Source organism: Epinephelus moara, chromosome 3, assembly GCF_006386435.1.
Source record: "Epinephelus moara isolate mb chromosome 3, YSFRI_EMoa_1.0, whole genome shotgun sequence".
In the NCBI taxonomy this organism is placed as follows: Eukaryota; Metazoa; Chordata; class Actinopteri; order Perciformes; family Serranidae; genus Epinephelus; species Epinephelus moara.
Window position 1 is genome coordinate 18275594 of NC_065508.1, and position 20278 is coordinate 18295871.

At 41.1% G+C, this 20278-nt stretch overlaps 1 protein-coding gene across 6 annotated transcripts in view; it reads left to right on the forward strand.

Annotated features, from left to right (window-relative positions):
* The window catches only part of ltbp3 (latent transforming growth factor beta binding protein 3), a 60625-nt gene extending 41621 nt beyond the window's left edge, over positions 1-19004 (forward strand). For 5 of the 6 annotated variants that reach the window (XM_050041054.1, XM_050041050.1, XM_050041049.1 and 2 more), the window contains 14 exons: positions 697-819; positions 937-1059; positions 1847-1966; positions 3430-3555; positions 3873-4043; positions 5400-5480; positions 5704-5832; positions 5957-6094; positions 6181-6321; positions 11948-12076; positions 15123-15284; positions 15382-15471; positions 15591-15719; positions 17955-19004. In XM_050041054.1, the coding sequence (XP_049897011.1) occupies positions 697-819; positions 937-1059; positions 1847-1966; positions 3430-3555; positions 3873-4043; positions 5400-5480; positions 5704-5832; positions 5957-6094; positions 6181-6321; positions 11948-12076; positions 15123-15284; positions 15382-15471; positions 15591-15719; positions 17955-18106 (1814 nt within the window). In that variant the 3' untranslated portion in view covers positions 18107-19004. The remainder of the gene's footprint in view (positions 1-696; positions 820-936; positions 1060-1846; positions 1967-3429; positions 3556-3872; positions 4044-5399; positions 5481-5703; positions 5833-5956; positions 6095-6180; positions 6322-11947; positions 12077-15122; positions 15285-15381; positions 15472-15590; positions 15720-17954) is intronic. The other variant, XM_050041052.1, reaches the window with a different exon arrangement.
* The last annotated feature ends 1274 nt before the right edge of the window (positions 19005-20278 follow it).

The following is a 20278-nucleotide window of genomic DNA, read 5'->3' on the forward strand; positions in this document are numbered from 1 at the left end:
ACTACTCAGAACCATGATATTTTCATTGGTATCGTACAGTGGGTCCCAATTTTGGTACCGTGACAACACTAATCTGGAGGGGGTTCATCTGCAAAAACTAATGAAAAACTAAACAACGATATTCGGTATTCGGTACTCGGTATTCGGCCAAGCGTTTAATATTATTCGGCTTCAGCTTTGGCCACAAATTTTCATTTCGGTGCATCCCTACACATCATTATTAGGTGTAATTTGAGCCATGAAGTATGTTGGGCATCATTACACGGAAACATCTTCGATTAACCTACTGTACAAGGAGAACCCTATATTTTAAAATATTACAATAAACACACATTATATGCTATGTCTCTAGGTAGTCTGTCCTCCACATCTTCACTGGTTAAAGACAAATATGCTAGTTTTATATTATTGTAATAAATCAGGTGTTAGAGCCGTTTTTTAAAAATATTTACGTGCATATTATATGAGTTACAAACCTCACTGGGGAAAACAAGACATAAAGTAGTAGCACTGCAATAATGTGAAATATATTAGTAGCAGTATCAGCCAAACCCTGGAGAATACCATGGAAATTATGCAGTAAATTCAATACTGTGAATCTGCACTGCAATGATAATAAAAAATGTAATTAGGTCCAAATAAAAGAAACATTGCTACAAACTGACCGTCTTTTCATGTCTCCTATATGTTTCACAGACATTAATGAGTGTCAGAAACCTGGTATCTGTCCCAACGGGCGCTGTGAGAACCTCCCTGGTACTTACCGCTGCCTGTGTAACGAGGGCTTCCTCCCATCTTCAGACAGCAAAGTCTGCGGCGGTGAGTGATGCTCAAACCTAACCTTTACATGACATTACCAACACTAAGGTGCTTATGATGCGGTTGAGTGATTTGATGGCCGTTTGGTGCTGAAGTTTTTTTTCTTTTCCCAAACAGACATTGATGAGTGTGAGGACGTCCGGCTGTGTGCTTACGGTCACTGCATCAATACAGAAGGCTCCTTCCAGTGTCAGTGCTACCCAGGATACCAGCGCACACAGGAGGGCAGCCACTGCGAAGGCATGAATTATTCAACACGCCATGTATTTTAATAGTGTTCACATTACGGCTGTACTGAGTCTCATTTGTCGTCACATTTGAAGCTTCTATTGCGGTTTTTAAATGAAGCTTCAAATGTCTGTCGTCATACTTTATGATTTGATTAGAGAAAACAAGTGTCACACACTCTGGCTCCATATGCATTTCTTCATTTGATCAACCATCATGATCAGCAATCATACAGGTGCATGCCTCACTTTGTGTGCGGCAAGTGGAAGAACAAATTGTTTTTTGACATCATTGTAAATGCTGAACACCAACAAACATGGACTGAGGCAGAATATATTGTTAAATTAAAACAAATTTTGATGCTGTGGAGTCATTCGGAAAGTTTCCATCACACGAGTCTGACAATCCTACACAGCCACCACTTGAACCCAATTCTACAAATAGTATAATACTAATTATATTAGTGTAGCCACAACTTTATCTGCACCTGTGCAGAAATACCAGGCTTAAATTGAATGAATAGACACGTAAAAACAAAAGAAAAAAGCTGCGCAGCATTCAGATGTTGATTCAGAATTCAGATGTCAACATTATGAATAAAGCTTTGAACAGTTTGGTACAGCCCGACTTCACTTAGAACCAATATGCAAGTTATTACCGCTTTAAACTCCCTTGATATAGTCATCACTGGACTGTCCAAATAAAGCATGACTGAGTTCACATTGTTTTCAACCAGTTCATTAATCCTGCTCACCACACGCTCCACATTCCAACATTGTTTTTATTTCCTTCCCTTCAGATATCAATGAGTGTGAGAGGCCATCAAACTGTCAGAGGGGCCGCTGTATCAACAACATGGGCTCATACCACTGCGAGTGCCAGAAGGGTTACACACTGGTCGGAGGCAGGAGGTGTCAAGGTCAGTCCCTTTAATTCTTTAAGGCGAGACCTTTCTTAGAAAACAGGATGCTGTCTGTCGTCTTGTTAGTAACTGACTCATATGCAGGATATGGTAAGCTAAACTGCATCTTTAAAGGTCCAGTGTGTAGGATTTAGAGGCATCTATTGGCAGAAGTGGTATATAATATTAATCACTATGGTTTTATTAGTTTCATTTTCATTTTCATTACCTTAGAGTGAGCCGTTGTATCTACATAGGGAGTGGGTTCACATCCATGTAGTTCACAATGTTGCACTGCCATGTTTCTATGGTCGCCCAGAACGGACAAACTAAACGTTTGCTCCAGATAGAGCCATTCACTGGCACCTCTTAGGGTGCTTTCAGACCTAGTGTTGTCTTGCTTTGGTCTGAATCAGGGACTAATCTTGTTGCTAAGTTGAATAATTACCTAGAGTTGGTTCGTGTTCTCACGGCAGCATTTACAAGCGGACCAGATGAAATGCCTTGTGCGAGAAAGCTGCTCTTGATTGGTCAGAATTTCCATGTGGGAAAAATCCAGGAAGTAAAGCAAACGTTGAAGAAGAGTACACTTGCAAGATAAATGTGACACTTTCTAATGTCACAATGGAGGGACAACTACGCAGGTTGATTTTAGCGCTGCTCATCGTGGACTATATTGCTGTCATTGTTCATTTTAGTCAAACCATACAGTTTGAAAACGAGGCGCGGCTCCAACTAGAAAACAATGTTTTGATGCATTGGATGTGCTGAATGTGCATATTAAGGCAGTACAGGAGGAGGTGCACATTAATAATCCTCCAGGACTGTAACATGCTCATGTTTAACCCAAACAATGTGTCATGTGACTGCAGTTGGTTCAGATCGAAGTCGGAACACGTTGTCACCACAAATGAACCACACCAGAGTTCATTTGTAACCGGACCAAGACCACCTCTTCAAGAAGGTCTCGGTCCGGTTGTTTTGGTGCGCACCCGAGTGTGATTGCTGTGTTCACACCTGCCCAAACAAACTGCACTTAGGGGGCAAACAAACTTCAGTTCAATTGAACCAAACCAAACAGGGCAGGTGTGAAAGCACCCTTAGTCTAGTCATCTAGTGGGCCGAATTGGACCCTTTGACACCCCTGCACTAGCCCTTTGAGTTTGTTTTATTTACAGTATCTTTTTTTCTCATCCTTACCTTATGAATTATTATTATTTTGCTTAATCACTGACAGCTGTAAATTCCACATATCTCTCTGGCATTGTGGATAAAAATAAGTGTACCTGATATGGGCACTGCATTTGCTGATATTTAAAATGTTTAAACAAATATACCAGTGACCAAATGTTTTCTTAATTCATTCTGAATAAAAATTAAAGATGTTTAAAAAAAAAAGAACAAAATGTATTTGTTTGCAACTCAGATGGTGTTTGGATTGAAACAAACACTCAGAGCAGCATGTGTGATTTCCCTTTCAGACATAGATGAATGCGCCGACAGAAGCCTCTGCCAGCCCTTCGGCTCTTGTGAGAACAGACCGGGCTCCTATGTGTGTGCCTGCAATCACGGCTATGTCCTCTCAGAGGACAAACACAGCTGTGAGGGTAAGCCTGCTCTGATTCCTTCTGCTTTAGTGTGGACCCACATTTATCCCCGAGCTTAAACCAGGCCTGAACATTTGATCCCCGCCTGTCCCGAAACCAAAACATTTCAGTTCAAACCAATCTAACGGCCTGAAAGACAAACAATTATAATTATTGGTCATAAATTACCAAATCATATATTCTATATGAACCAAGTCACAAAATAAACTAAAATTAAGAGACAGGCCAGCTTGGCGAGCCTGATTGAGATCCAGTCCAGTTGCTGGATTTGCACACCAAAACATCTGTTCCCTAACATTCCCTGTTTGCTCCTGCAGCAGTTCGAGTGGTGACGGATGAGAAGAAGGAGTGCTACCTGAACCTCGATGATACTGTGTTCTGCGACAGCGTCCTGGCCACCAACGTCACCAAGCAGGAATGTTGCTGCTCCATTGGTGTGGGATGGGGAGACCACTGCGAGATCTACCCCTGTCCTGTCTCCCAATCTGGTACATTTACATCCTGGGTGCATAATGCACGTAAACACACATTCGATCAGGTTATTAATGGGTCTGTACCTCAGTGTGTTGAATGGGTTACTCACAAGGGTTTGGACAATAATGATATATATGTAATGAACATAGTGTTTTGGTCAGGTGTCTATTCAAACTTTGAAAGTTCAGAGTTTATAGGAGTTTAGAACATTATGATGGCCGTTCCCATGCTCAGTTATGTCTTATAAGTTCTTCAAGCAATTTTTTGGTTTATACCATTGTTACACAGATTTGGTGCTAAATGTAAGCATTTTTTACCACTTGAGAATTGAAAAAATGGTTAAAGTGCCCTCCAAAATACCACATTAATACACCAAGACCTTGAAGAATACTGTAGAAGAATCCATGCTGTAATTTGGAATCAAAAGCTTCTGACATATGGAGATTTCTGGAAGACTTGCATTTTTCGGGGATTGGATGGCAGGCAAATCAGTTCTGGAAACTTATGAAAGCCTTACATCCTCTGAATGTCCAAGGTCTCTAGTTTGTGGTTGTAAAGTTTCATGAGGCTGTGATTATCCTGAAGGTCACAATGGGTCATTTTATACAGTAAGGACACGTTTCAAAAAACTGCAATGAAAGGCTATTATGGGGACTAACATCATCTCACATGAATACAATTTGGCTCATTGAATCCACGGGAGTCTCAGCTCTCTAGGCATACCCAATTTATGCATTTCTAAGACACTTTAGGGACCACAGTATGCAGAAATATTTAAATACAACAGGTGAAAATTTGGTACTGTATGCAAAACGCTGCATAGCTTTTGCCCAGAACTGCTTGGGTCTAGCAAAATTGGGCATGTCTGTAAACAGGAGACTCTTCAGTGTCTATAGAACCCATTGTCATTCAGATATCTTGAGGGGAGAGGTCAAAGGATCCCTGTAAAAATGCGAATGCCAGTTTTTCCCTCACCAAAATTTCGCCTAACTTTGGAGCATCATTTAACCCCCTTCCCGACAACCTAACATGACACAGTTGGTACCGATAGATTCATCAGGGCTTCAAGGTTCATATAATATCTTCACTCTATCTTTAAAACTCAAACTGCTACAGCCTCCAGAAGACAGTAATGTAAGCTGGGAACACTAGTGTCCTTGCGAAGTACAAGAGGTTCAAACGTTGTTGAGATAATACTCTATACTTTAAGAATTGTGCCCATGATAATAGCTAGTTCTATTTCTGTTGAGTTCACCAGTGCTAAATGCATCTGGATTAAAGTCTCCATCAAATGGTGAACATTTTGTCATACTCTGCATCTACTGTATATTTTACTGTTTACTAAACTCTGTCCGGTCCTCTCCACCCAGCTGAATTCCGATTCCTGTGTCCAAACGGTCAAGGCCTATACTATGATGAAGGACTCATGTACAGCCTGCCTGTCTACCATGGTAAATATTACACAACTTGAGTCACAACATTCACAAACAAAAGGGCTACACAACGATAAGATATTCCTGCTTTTGCACCAAAATTCTTTGTTAGAATAAAAACAAATATAACATTAGAACGATTATAGCACCACCTGACTTAAATACACTCCTCATGAGATTGGTAAAACGTGGGGAGTGACAGTCTGTTTCTAAAAAGAGATTTCTTTTTCCACCTCTGCAGATATCGACGAGTGTTCTCTGTTTGCTGAAGAAATCTGCAAGAAGGGTCGCTGTGAGAACACGCAGCCGGGCTACGAGTGCTACTGTCAGCAGGGCTTCTACTACGACGGCAACCTTCTCGAGTGCATCGGTAAGTGTGTAGATATACACATCTAAAAATGTAACCTAAATAGCATCTGTAAACATGCTGTTTGTTTTGTAGATGCTTCATAACAGAAGAACGTTGTTCTTTGTGGTTGCCTGTTCTCCCTCAGATGTGAACGAATGCCACGATGAGTCTTTGTGCACTAATGGTCACTGCGTCAACACTGAAGGGTCTTTCTACTGCAACTGCAAACGGCCGTGGACTCCAGACCCCAGCAAGAAGGAGTGTGTGATCGCAACAGTAGCAGGTGAGTGAAATCTTATTCCGCGTCTATCTACTTGTAGCCACAGGAGAGATGATCTTGATCTTTGAGTTGACCTTTCTGTTCTACAGATGTGAACGAGTGTGAAGACCCATCCAACTGTAAGAACGGACACTGTGTGGACACTCCAGGGTCGTACTACTGCATCTGCTCTCCGCCCTGGACCCTGGCCACCGACCGTAACAGTTGTGTGACTCCTGAGGAGCAGGCTGGTGAGTGCAGACCCTGTGCAGTGGGGGTGTTATGAAGAGCAGCGAGGCAGTGGTGGGTAACAGCAGTTTATTCTAGGAAAAAACAAAACAAAGAAATGATAGTGTTGGCTGTCTGCGCTTGTGGGAGGCAGTGTATGTGAGACAGAGCTGATATCTGTGCCAAGCTGAACCAAGAAGGTGAACAAATCTACTAATCTTTCTGTAGGTGTCATTGTACTAAACAGAGGCGAGAACAGACATCATCATTTTTCTGGTTTAAGTAGAAGGCATTGACATCATCATAATGAGGAGGTAGATCAAACATTACGCCCATGATGTTTTGTAATCACAATTAAAGATGATTACAAATTATGTGAGCGTGTCGAAACAGTTTGTGTTTTCATCACATTATAAGTGGCTCAAGGCGATTTTTGTGATCTTACTTTATCGCTTTGAGCCTGAAATTGACTTTAAGAGGTGATATTACAGAGGGACAACCTTGAGAAGACCCAGTGATTTCTTTCAGAGCTGCAACAATTAATCCATTAGTTGCCTCACCGTGAGTTTTTGTTCTAACTTTGGGGATTATTAAAAGGCCACTACCAGAAGGGTTCTAGAGGGTTCATATGATAAAAGCAAATCTGATAAATAGGTAGGCCTAAGACCATTTAGAGCTTCTTAAACCAAGAAAAGGATCTTAAACTAAACTCTAAAGCACACAGGAAGCCAGTGTAGAGACTTTAAAATTGGTGTAATGTGTGCTGTCTTTATGATCCTTGTCAGCACACGTGCAGCTGAGTTTTGTAATAACTGTAACTGAGCTGTTTTTCTTAGGAAGACCAGAAATTAGAGCATTACAGTAATCAATTCTGCAGGTGATAAAAGCACGCATCAGTGTCTCGGTGTTGGCTAAGGAGAGAAACGATCGCACTCTGGCAATGTTCTGAAGATGATAAAATCCAGTTTTGGTTATACTTCTAATATGTGGCTCAAAACTAAGATTCAAATCAAAGATAACTCCAAGGTTTTTCACCTGTCTCTCTGAGCCTCAGGACCAATAACTAAGACCTTTGTTTTTGTCCAGGTCGAGTTGAAGATAGTTTTCAGCCATCTTAATATCTAAAATACAGTTAAAAAGGGCATCAATTGGCCCTGAGTCATCAGGAGACACGGCAATGTACAGCTGTGTATCATCAGCATAACTATAGAAACTGATGCAGTGCCTCCTTGTGAGGTTTCCAAGTGGCAGCATGTAAAGATTAAAAAGTATTGGAGCTAAAATTGAACCTTGGGGGACCCCACAATCCATTATTTATTGCCAACTAATGTGATAATCGATTTATCGGTTTGAATGATTAAAAGAAAAAAGAAAAATTCTCTGATTTCAGCTTCGTAAATGTGAATGTCTTGTGTTTTTTTAACTCCCCTATGACAGTAAGCTTTATATATTTGGCTTGTGGACATAACAAGACCTTTTGGGAGGTCATCTTAGACTTTGGGAATCACTGATGAACATTTTTAACCATTCCCTGACGTTTTATAGACCTAATCCATATACTAATCTATTAACAAAGGAACAATCGACAGATTTATCACCAATAGAAATCACTAGTTGCAGCCATCATTTCTTTACATATAGTGATGGCAGCATGATGATGTTGGATGAAATATTATACATACATTATGATACATATTCTGTCTAAAGTAAACTAATAATAATAATATAATTCATTGGATTTATATAGCAATTTTCCGGATACTCAAAGACGCTTTACAGAGAACGAGAACAACAACACAAAAAAGGAAATAATAATAGGTGTGTTTTGAGGGATTTCTTGAAGGTGGAGAGTGAGGGGGAGTCTCTGATGTATTTAGGGACTGAGTTCTAGAGGGTGGGGGCAGCAGTGGAAAAGGCCCTGCCCCCCCAGGTGCAGTGGTTAGTCCTGGTGGGAGCAGGAGGTTTGCATCAGCAGACCTAAGAGTGCGGGAGGGAGTGTGCTGATGGAGGAGCTCAGACAGGTGGGCGGGAGCCAGGTTGTGGAGGGCGTTAAAGGTGATGAGGAGGGGGTTGATGTGGTCACGGGTGCAAGAGTGTGTTAGAAGATGAACAGCTGAATTCTGGATATGTTGTAGTTTCTTGAGAGTTTGGGATGATGAACCGTAGAGGAGACTGTTGCAGTGATCAAGTCTGGAAGTGATGAATGCATGAATGAGAGTCTCTGCAGCTGAGAAGGAGAGGGATGGACGGAGGCAGGCGATGTTTCTGAGATGGAAGAAGGCTGTTTTGGTGATGTGTTTGATACGTTGGTCAAAGTAGAGGGTTTGATTGAAGATGACACCAAGGTTACGAAAATGGGGGACGTTGAGCACAGTGGAGCTGTCGATGGAGAGGGAGAAGTTATGGGTGGATTTGAGAAGAGATTTTGGGCCGATGATGATGACTTCTGGTTTGTAACAGTTAAGTTTGAGGAAGTTGGTTTGAAGACAGGATTTTATTTCAATAATGCAGTTGGTGAGGGTAGAGTGAGAGGCGGGAGTGATGACTTTGGTGGAGATGTGGAGCTGAATGTTGTTAGCGAAGCAGTGAAACTAAAGTCCAAACTAATTGAAAACATGCATTTAAGCTCATGGTCTGAGTTGCAGATGGTGAACGGACAGAAATACGAACATAGAAGACTTACAGTATGTATTTCTATGTACATTTTTTACATGTAATGGTAAAAATAGTTAACCATTTAGACTGTAGACAATCAAGTGATGTGTGTTTGTTTGTGCAGCTCAGTGCTAAAATTACATAGTTATAAGTGTTCTATAACTTTATATAACTCAAGTGAGGAGCTGCCTTTGCAATCATTTTTTACTGTAACTGATGCCTGAACTGGTGGTCGTCGAAATGCCACAACCGTTCCACCCATGATCCCATCCTGCCTGCTGTCCTATTTATACTGACACCATTTCAGTGCTGTCACTACCTCCGATGCCGACTTACAGGCGGGGCAACTCTGTTCCCCCATTGCACAATTGTACCTATCATACAGAATGGCGAGGCGGCATAATGGCATGAAATTCCTGCTTTAAGAGGCAGTGTAAAAGGGGCTAGGGTTTTCTGATAAAATCTGGTTGAGAACTCTGTCTTAAACTTGGTATTCACTTTTTACCTCCTTGTGGCCAGAGGTTGGGGAAGTGCAGTTAAACTACACCACTTTAAGAAAGCAAGGCTGCAGCTGGCATATGTGCAGAAGTAAATGCAGTGAGAAATGATTCTTGCCTGACTGTGAAGGATGAATATCAGATGGCCATTCTGTGACCATGTTGCCAGAGGTATTTTGTAGCAAGTGTTTGCAAATATGGCAAACTCTTGTTCCACTACACTTAAAATGGGAGATGCATTTTTTTTATTAAGTCAAACATGTTCACGGTTGGCTCCGGACTCCAACAGGTGTGTCTTTGTTAACTGTTTTGTTTGTCATAGTTCAAGACACACCTGAGCTCAGGACTGGAACGTTCTGGTTTTGTGACAGTGAGGTGCTGTTGTTTGCAGATGATGTCATCGTTTTTGTTTGTGGCCCTCAGTGTTTACTGTAGGAGTTTACAGCTAAGTGTGGCATAGTTGGGACAAAAATCAGTACCTCCAAGTCCGAGAGTGTGGTTTGTTCCCACAGAAGAGAGCAGAGAGCATTACTCCAGGTGACAGGGAAGTAACAATACAAAGTGTAACTTCACAGCTGGCTGTGTTATTAAAGACAGAAGTAAAATGCTAAATGCTGATAAATCATTTGAAGTCTCACCTTTGAGAGCTTTGAGTCGGCACTCAAGTCAAGTGCTTTTGCAATTAGTTTTAGGAAGCATGTGGCCCACAAGTCCTGCCCTCGGACGCAGACTGGCCAATCATAACGTAGCATCAGGCCGGCTCAGACCAGGGTCAGACAACAACACAGCTGTGCTCCATTGTCTCTAATGCAGTTGTTTCAGATTTCCTTCATTTTCGGGCTGGTTTTGTGGATTTGGAGCTGAATGTTGTGCCTGGGGCACGTCCTGTATTAATGATACTCGTTACCTTAGAGGTTGGAAAAAGATATATGTTTCTTCCCTGTTCCAAAACCAACATCAGACCCTGAAAGGTGTAGAGTTAGCTAGCTAGCTACTGAAGATATAGCCTGCTGAATGTATACACATGCTGCTTTTGCTTTTTAATGATTATAATAGTGAAACAAAGACCGACCCTGCTGTACAGGAACCAGTGAAGGGAAGCAGGGAAATTTTGCTGATATTCAACCAGCTGTGTGTCATCGCATTGTGCACAGATGAACGTTGTTTGACTTCCCCCGAAATCCCTGCCCTTCTGGAGGTGGAGGTCCGGGTGCTGGCGGTGGCACCAGCAAAACACCGTTCATCTGTACACCCTGTGATGCCACACAGCTGGTTCAATATCAGCAAAGTTTCCCTTTATATTCATTGTCTTCTGTGGCGATCAGCAGTGATGTGGTGGTTCACTTTTACACTGTGATCTGTAGCCTATAGTTCAGCTTTAACTTCTAACTATCTTTGTCTTTTTAACCTGTTGTTGCTGCTGAGTCAGTTTGACATCCTGGATATATCCTTCAAACACAGACTGTAGACCCCTCTGTCTGCTTCTCTCTGGAATCACTGTTTCATTTTTCCAAAAATATGATAATATTTCTTCAGGGAGTGGAGTTAATTACAGTGTGGGCTCCATGCTTACTGCGACAGCTTGTTGGACCATTACAAATGGGAAAGATCAATTGACAATTACTATGCACTCACCACAAATTCTTCTGTTCTTATGCTGAGGATGTTGTTTTAAACTGACAAGTTCTGAACAAATAACAAATAACATGGCTGAATATGGCTTGTTCTGTAATGGCCTGAATTAAAAACAGTTGGACTGATAAAAGAGTTGGGAAAACCCGGTAGATTTTAAACATGCCTTTCTAAATTCATACCAGACCCTCATTCTTCAGCTATCAGTGTGGAGACACCATATGTGGTTTTGTTCAACCTTCAACCAAGAGCAAAGATTAGAGACTTGCTACATGCACATCCCAGTACACACTGGCCATAATAGCGGTATCATTTTCTCTGCAAACTGCCTGCAAACTTTTCAGGAGATAAACGATTCCTCAGTTGAAGTGTTGCTGGAACCAAGCTTCCTGTTTTAACCTGCAGCCTTTGTGCAGATATCACAGACTGGTTGCATGTTTACTAGAGACCAGCTGCAGTGTTATGCATGACTGAAGCTAATTTTTGTCATAAGCAGAGCTTTGCATGCAACATTTATGGTAGAAACGTAAACAGAAAGTAAACTAGGGGTGGACACAATAACAGCACCCACTGAACATTGTTATCCAAACCATTACAGTATCACTTCAAGCTTAAAATGTTCATTTTTTGTTGTGTCAGAGTTGATTCAACTGTCTGCAACTTGTTAAAGCTGAAAGTTGGATCAATGTATTTTTAATATAATCGCAAACACTGTGCAGTAAACTTTACATAATGCAGGATAATTGTAATGAATTTCATGATGTAGCACATTTTTAAAAAATTATTGTGTCCACCACCTACAGACTAAGAGCTGGCCCCAAGCAGATGTTCATACTGTAACCAGTGTCTGTGGTGCCCTTTGCAGATGTGAATGAGTGCCAGGACCCCTCGTACTGTAAGAATGGGAGGTGTGAGAACACGCCCGGCTCCTTTCACTGTTTTTGCGACCCTCCCCTCACCTTCAGTGCAGCGCTGAAACAGTGCGTCTATGACGGTGGGTAAAATCAGCGTCAGCTCACCTGAGCATGACCGATCCAAATGAGTTTTGGCTTACCTCGACATCTGCCGCTCATGTTGCTCTTTTTAATTCCTCCCAACTTGTGTCCCATCTGGCCTGTACTGGCTTTATGTTTTCCCTCTTACCAACTTTATAGAAACGCTTTCCCATTCTTTGGAGAGATACCACTTTGTGTAGTTATTAAAAGAATACATATGGAATTGAGGCATTGATACAGACGAAGCAATATCTGAGCATGTTCAGTGTGAGAAAAAAAGTGATTACTTTTAGCATTTTCTCTGCATGTCTATTTTTCCAGAAACAATTTGTGTCTGTGCTGTTATAGATGATAAAATTGATTTGTTCTGGTAGAGAAAAGACAGATCTTCATTTAGTGAAGAATGGCTTGACCTCACTGATGATCATTTTGCATGTAAGATATGTGATTCACAGTACTGTCATGTTTCCAGCTGCCATTTCTTACAGAGTAATGAACATCTTTAATATGGCTGGTTTAACATCTGTGATTATCGCTATAGGATTGTTTAGGTGTGATGCATTGCAACCAGCAGACCGAAAAATGACACTATTATATACTCTGTCTTCACAATTACAGCATAAGGGAGCTGTAACAAGAAGCTGTTTGCCTAATTAGAGCAAACTGTGTCTTCATAATCAGTGCAACACACGCAGCCACTTAATCACACAGCCATCAATCTTACACTAATTGATAAGTGCTTGTGTTAATTTTTTTTCAGTGTCGTTTGTATTTATGACATTGGTTTTTGTAGGTGTGAATAAATAAATAATCAATAAATAAATAATAAATAATTTAATCTATTAAAGCTACAGTTGGAAACTTTTATTAAAATAGATTTGTCATATATGCTGGAAATGTCAAAATGTCACTAAATCCACACAGAAGCACATAAAGCCGATAATATGTGAAAAATCTGCCGCGACTGTTGGTAAACAAAAAATCACAGCCAAGGAATCTCTTATACAGCTGTCAATCATGTTAATCTTGGCTTGGGAACTGTGGTTAAACGATACGATACAATATGATATGATACGATGCGATGCAATACCTTAGGCTATGATACGATACAATACGATGCCCTTCGATAATATGTGATACCATTCGATGCAATACGATATCCTTCTATAAGATACGACACAATACGATGCCCTTCGATAAGATGCGATACCAGTCGATGCAATACAATATCCTTCTATAAGATACGACACAATACAATACAATGCAATACCCTTTGATACGATACATTGCAATTCCCTTCAATGTGTTACGATACCCTTCGATACGAAATGATACGTAAGGTACGATACCATGCGATATGATACAATATGATACGTGCGATACCTTTGGATATGATATGACACAGTGCGATACCCTTCGATACAATACGATACTCTTTGATACACTACAATGCCCTTCGATATGATACGATACCCTTCGATACAATACAATATCCTTCGATAAGATACGACATGATACGATACAATACAATACAATGCGATGCGATACCCTTCAATACGATAGGATGCGATACCCTTCAATGTGATACCATACCCTTCGATATGAAATGATGCGATATCCTTCAATACAATTCGTTACGATATACTTTATTGTCCCCCGAGGGAACTTTGTCTTAGACACAGGAGCTGCACAAGTATTGCTGCCTTACAATAATAGTCCAGAAGAAATGAAAATGCATACACTATAAAAACATGAAAACACATACTACACATTACAGTACTGCACTTCAGCCATTCATGTATTCACACAGCTTAGCACCATAAGCGAAACACAACACAACCCTTAAGCATCAAGCAACGTTGCACAAACTGTCAAATTAGGCAGCGCTGATAAAATATGAAACAAGACTTTCTGTGTTGCCTATTTCTCACCTTAGAAGTTTTCAGAAACATATTTTACTGTACTGTTTAGCTGTAAAATGAGAAAGCATGCCCCAGCCAGTGGGCGGTGCATCATTTTGGCTCAACTGTTTCTAACGTGGTAGCTGGTCACAAGCTTTCTCAGATACAGCTAAACAGTACACTTAAAATTGTTTCTAAATTCATTTGAGGTGAGAAATAGGCCTAGTTGGACAGTTTGACCACAATTCACGAGTAGAGATTGACAGCTGCCTCAGAGACTCCTCAGCTGTGATTGGTTGTTTTCGTTCATGTGCGTTAAGGCCCTTATAATCAGTAAGAAGAGGCAGAGAAATACGATTTTTAATACTACTGTGTGGATGCATTTTCAGCAAATATGACAAAAGGTTATTTTTATAAAAGTTACCAACTAAAGCTTTAAAACGTAGCTTCCATGTGCCATGACCAGATCTCCATACTAGACAAACAATAGGTAGCAGGTTTAGTTAGGCTTTTCTTTTGTTGTATCTTTTACTTACAGAGGACTGCTGTATATCTAACTTAAAAATGTCACAGCTACTGTAGGCTTCACACAGGTACTCATTATTTTAAGGGGTGGACTCATTTCTGCACTCTCACTTATGCATGTTTGGATAGGCTCCTGACGTCCATTACCCTGAACCCCAATGAGCATGCACTTACTTCACTCTGAGATATATTTTTTTTCACTGCAGCATATTTAGGTCAGTCTGGCATTTATTAAGATATTCTATCATGTGATCAACATCCATCATCTGTAATTGTGGTTATCACAACAATGCAATTAGATGTCAAATACTGTATATGCTTTTAAGCTTTACAAATGCTGAATACACCTGGATGATATTTAACCCTTGACGTTACAAATTTACATACATTTTAATCTTTGGTTGTTAACATCTTCCACTGATTTGCATAACACTGCTTTACTCAGAAAACTTGATATTATTCTTAGAGCTCAGAGACTGGCTGAATGTGGCTTCCTGTACTTGAACCATGTACTGGAATTTTTATGTGAATCTGACAGTGCCTTAATTCTTACATTTTACCTTTAATTGTGAAGCTATAGTTAACATTTCATGTTTTTTAATCCTCCTTTTCTATCCAGATCGCACTGCAGCCCACAAAGACGTGTGTTTCCTGCAGGTCGATGAGGGCTTGATCTGCAGCGAGCCCAGGAACGGCATGGTGGTGACCTACTCAGAGTGCTGCTGTCACTACGGCCGTGGCTGGGGGCCCGAGTGTAACACCTGTCCACCCCGAAACTCAGGTGAGCAAACTGAATTCAACTGGCCGCTTGGATTCGACGGCCGATTTCTGCTGTTCCTTTCCTTTAAACTAAGATGACATTTATTCTTTGTGTTCAGAGATGTTCAGTCGTCTGTGTGAGATGCATCTGGAGACTGAGTCTGATGGGGAGCAGGATTTCCTGGCAGCTTTTGCCAACTACAACCCAGGTAAAACTATCCACCATTTTTTGTCAATATACAATCATATGTCAGACACTCTTGACTATTTCCCCCCAACTAACCATTGTTTTCTTCCCACATCTCCCCTGCCTGTTTGTCTGTAAAAGGTGACAGTTCAGAGGAGGATTCAGACGAATGCAGCTGTGCAAACGGCCGCTGTGTCCGCTCCTATCTAGGCACCATGTGTGAATGTAACACAGGCTTTAGGCTGGACCACTCCCGCACCCGCTGTATAGGTTTGTCCTTGCTAGTCTTACAAAAATAGATTTTTTTCATTAATTATTTACCACATTTTAAAGGGACAGTCCACCCCAAAATCAAAAATACATATTTTGCCTCTCACCTGTAGTGCTGTTTCGGTCTAGATTGTTTTGGTGTGAGTTGCAGAGTGTTGGAGATATCAGCCGTAGTGATGTCTGCCTTCTCTCCAATATACTGGAACTTGATGGCACTCGGCTTGTGGTGCTCAGAGTGCCAAAAAATACATCTGACTAATTAAACAGCAATGTCTCTTTACAGAAATCATGACCCGGTCATTCAAGATAATCCATGGACCTTGTTGTGAGCAGTTTCATGTAGGAACTATTTTCTTGCTACTGAAGAAGGAAGCATGCATCTACTGCTAGCTCAGCTAGCACCACTGAGCTAGCTAACGTTACAGCTCAGCCAAGGAGGATGCCATTATTATTTACATCTCACATTGTCACTAACTCTTGCCTCTTGTCTATGAGTAGATGCACCTTACCTTCTGCACAGTGATACAGTTGGTGGGTGTAGTTGGGTAGAATGAAAATAGTTCCTATATGAAACTTTTTACAACACGGTCTGTGGATTGTCTTGAGTAACCGGGTCATGGTTTCTGGAAAGAGACATTGCTGTGAGTTGGTAAAGATTCTCAGTCATCCAGGTCACAGTTATCTCAAGTGCTATATCGTAGGCAACTGGACTTGAGTTTCTTGGAGACGTTTCACCAGCTTCTTCAGTTCGAAACTTCGGTTAGAGACTTCACTTCAGACTTTTGGATGAGAGGTGAAACTCAAGCAAGTCCAGTAGTCGACGATATAGCTCTTAAGATTGCTGTGAGTTGTTCAAGTGTAGTTTTTGGTGCTTTGAGCACCACAAGCCGAGTGCCATGCAGTTCTATTATACTGAAGAGTAGGCAGACATCTCTACGGCCGATATCACCAACACTCAGCAACTTACAGCAAAACAATTTCGACAGATAAATAGCACTACAGGTAAGAGGAAATATATATATTTTTTATTTTGGAACCAACTTTCCCTTTAAAGGGGCAAAAAGCGAAATCGTTTCACCACTATGTTTGCTGTTGTGCACTGCCTGTAGACCAAAACAAAGTGTGTCATGAGCCACTCCTCCCTCTACCTCTGCTCTCCACCCCCCACTCGCTTCGTCTAAACTTAGTTTAGCAGTTAGCGATGTCTTTCACTCACTCTCGGTCTCTGCTGTGTTTAGCTATTTCCCTGCCTACTTCAATGATGATGGTACCTGTAATGAATGCAATATATTTGCTGAGATGGAGGCGAAGCTCAGTCACTACAAGAGCTGGTAGAAGCGCTCCATAGCAGTAAGTTACTCCAGTAGCCGGTGGCAGCCGACTCAGCTAGAGCCATCACCGGGAGCTAACGCTAACGTTCCTACTCTTCTCCGTGAGTGAGAGCGATGTTTTAGCCTGGCTACATTTTACAATGCTAATTGCAAATGTTAGCTAGGCTGCCGGGCTACTCACCCAACACAACCGTAACGCCTGACCCATTGCTGGGACCAAGCCGCTAATAAGTCAAGCTCCGGACATTAACCCATGCTACGATTGTAACATTAATTTGAATTGAATCGACATAGCGACATGTGCCTAACGTTACTGTAACAATAATTAAAACAGACATTTGACTTTATGTTGTACCTGTCCAGGAGAAGAAGAGCTAGCTCCGAGTCAGATTGTAGCCCCTTTAGCTCTCGCAGTGCTCTCCACCTTGGAAATGCAAGGCCAGTGTTAATCCAGGTTCTGTCCCTGTCTTTATCCGACAACTTCTTCGCCAACGACCGTTGTTTCTTTAGAGGTAATGTCGGATCCTGGTCGTCTTCAGGTGAATGTTTCGTTCCCCTCTCCGCCATTTCGCTTCAAAAATACGCGCTCACATGAACGTACATGAACGCGCAGCCGGACCGGCTTGTAAACAATGGGCTGGAGATCAACACAGAGAGGGTGTGTTACGTCATGCTATACTCCAGATGAAATTACACCTCTAGTTCTTCACATAGCGATTTTTTAATTCCTTCAATCTAGAAATGATGAATTTCCGCTTATTGCCCCTTTAAGTAGCCAATAGAGGTATATGCAAAGACTGTTATGTGTATTTAGTAACTTTGTGTTTGGCACTGTTACGCACTGTTTTATTTCCTTTTTTTTAGCTTACCCTCTCTGATATGTGTTATTGTTGTTGTTTTTCAGACATTGATGAGTGTGCAGAACCAGGAGTTCGTGTCAGTCCATGCAAGAACGCTCGCTGTGTGAACACCGCCGGCTCATACAAGTGCTTTTGCAAACACGGCTTTGCGGCCACACGCAGGCCAAACACATGTATGCGACGCAGAGCTCAGTAACCTCCATGTGTCAGGCTGCTTATCCTCATCTACAGTATGCTGCACACACACACTTGTGTCTCAGTGCAAACGTGGGGCCGCGTGCTGGCAGTGAAACCAAGAACCTGAGCTCTCATCAGGAGCCAAATCATAGCAATGGCTCATATGAAATGTACAAAACATATCAATGTCACTCCCCATCTCACATTTAAAGAAATAATCAGACAAGGAATATGTTTGTTTGTTTGTTAAACATTTTTGTAATTATTATTATTTTTAATGTTTAAATTTGTGCTTTTTTGTGCTTTTTTTTTCATTGACCTCCCTGTTGCATTGTTCTCATTCTTAATTTGAATTTCTGATCTCAAGCTGACTTCTGTTTTAATATGGAAATGTGTTCCAAAGACCTGTGTGGTGTTCCTGTTGTCTGCTTCAGCCCATTCATTATTTGCATACTAAAGGAATGCCACGAGAACTTTTACTTGTCATGGTATTCCCCTTTACATTCCCATTCAAGTCCACATTCTGTCATGTTTAATTCTAAATTGACTGCATCTGATAGTGTCTTTTCTAACCACACATTTGTTGACTTTGTGTTATTGTACAGTTTGTCCGATGGATCGACAGCCTCTGTAAGGATGCTCCCTGTCCTCCCCCTGTTTATTTGTTGATGTAAAATATGAGAAACCTGAAGTTTTTGTATAATTTGACATGTGTACCTAAGTGACTTTAAGCTAGAAGACAAAGGTCATGCACTTAGCGGTGAATATAGTGGGAATATTTGCTAAATGTAGCGTATTCCAGGAAGCCAAGAAAGTTGGCATCTGTTGTCATGGGTGCTGCATCAAAGTATTTAGAAAACCAAAGACGCTGTTGAGATAAGAAGAATTTGATTAAAAAAAAGAAGATGTCAACCAGTCATGTGTGTGCTGTTCTTGTGTTTATGTCTTGTTCACATATATGAAAACAGCAGACCAGCAACCAGTATGGGGGACTGCACTGTGGATGATTCAGTGTTGCCCTTTGAGCACGCCTAGAAAGCAAATAAACCCAGCACATGCCGGGGTTTGATCAGCTTCTCTACTCTTTTTCCTGTTACTCAGTGAACAAATTTGTAACATTCATGAACACATTTTGTAATGCTCCTTTACATCCTACACTGCAGCATTGCATTGGTGCTGTAAACCAGATATTTTGCAGCATAAGAAGTTTTTAATTTTGGGATTCAGTTATCATCATCAACAGAACACTTTCAAGTATTTAAACTGGTGGAAATTTGCTGTTCCCTCAGTGCTGGAAGTTTTTTTCCTGGACATGTTTGTGCTTCCAAAGTGTTGGCATAACCTCTTTAGAGCCCACGTGTAAACTGTGATTCTCCTGAATCTGAAATCTGGAGTCTATTTTCCTCATGACAGACAAGCAAGTCCCAGGGATATGATAGAATACTGTAGATGCCATAGGGCAGGCATGTCCAAAGTCTGGCCCTCAGCTTGTCTCTCAAAATGTTCTATATGTGGCCAGCCACAGAATATTTGTGAATCGAGCATCATCGCTGCATTTTTCTGTTCACCTTATGACGGCAGGACTGTCATACAGTTTGTAGATGTGCACCAAGCAGGAACTACACAGGCAGAACTAATGTGTTTTCTCTTGATAATTATCTTATTCAGAACTTTAGTGTATAACAGAGTGTATAATTTACTTACTTCAGAAGGTGTTAGGCTAACACGAAAACAGCAGTACATTTCATACATTACATGTAGGACATAAGTCACATACACGTTCATACTAAACTCATTCATTCATTTTACATATGTGTAAAATGACCACAAACACACACTCACAAACACACATTATATTATTTCTATGTCCTGTATACTCCTCTGGATCTCCTCCTTCCCTTCCCAGTCATGCCCGCCATGTCTTTTTGTTTTAAATTAATATTATTACTATTATCTATATGTATATTTTATTAGTCTTTTAGGGTCTCACAAATGTCCTTCCATACCTCATTAAATTGCTTTGCTGGCCTCTAGCGTCTTTTCTATGGTGAAATAATATCCCATCAGTTCTTTCACCACCACATGATGGCAGGACTGTCATGCAGTTTGTAGACGAGCACCAAAAAGGAACAACGCAGGCAGAACTAATGTTTTCATAAACAGATGGTAAACAAGTAAACCAAGGGCTACG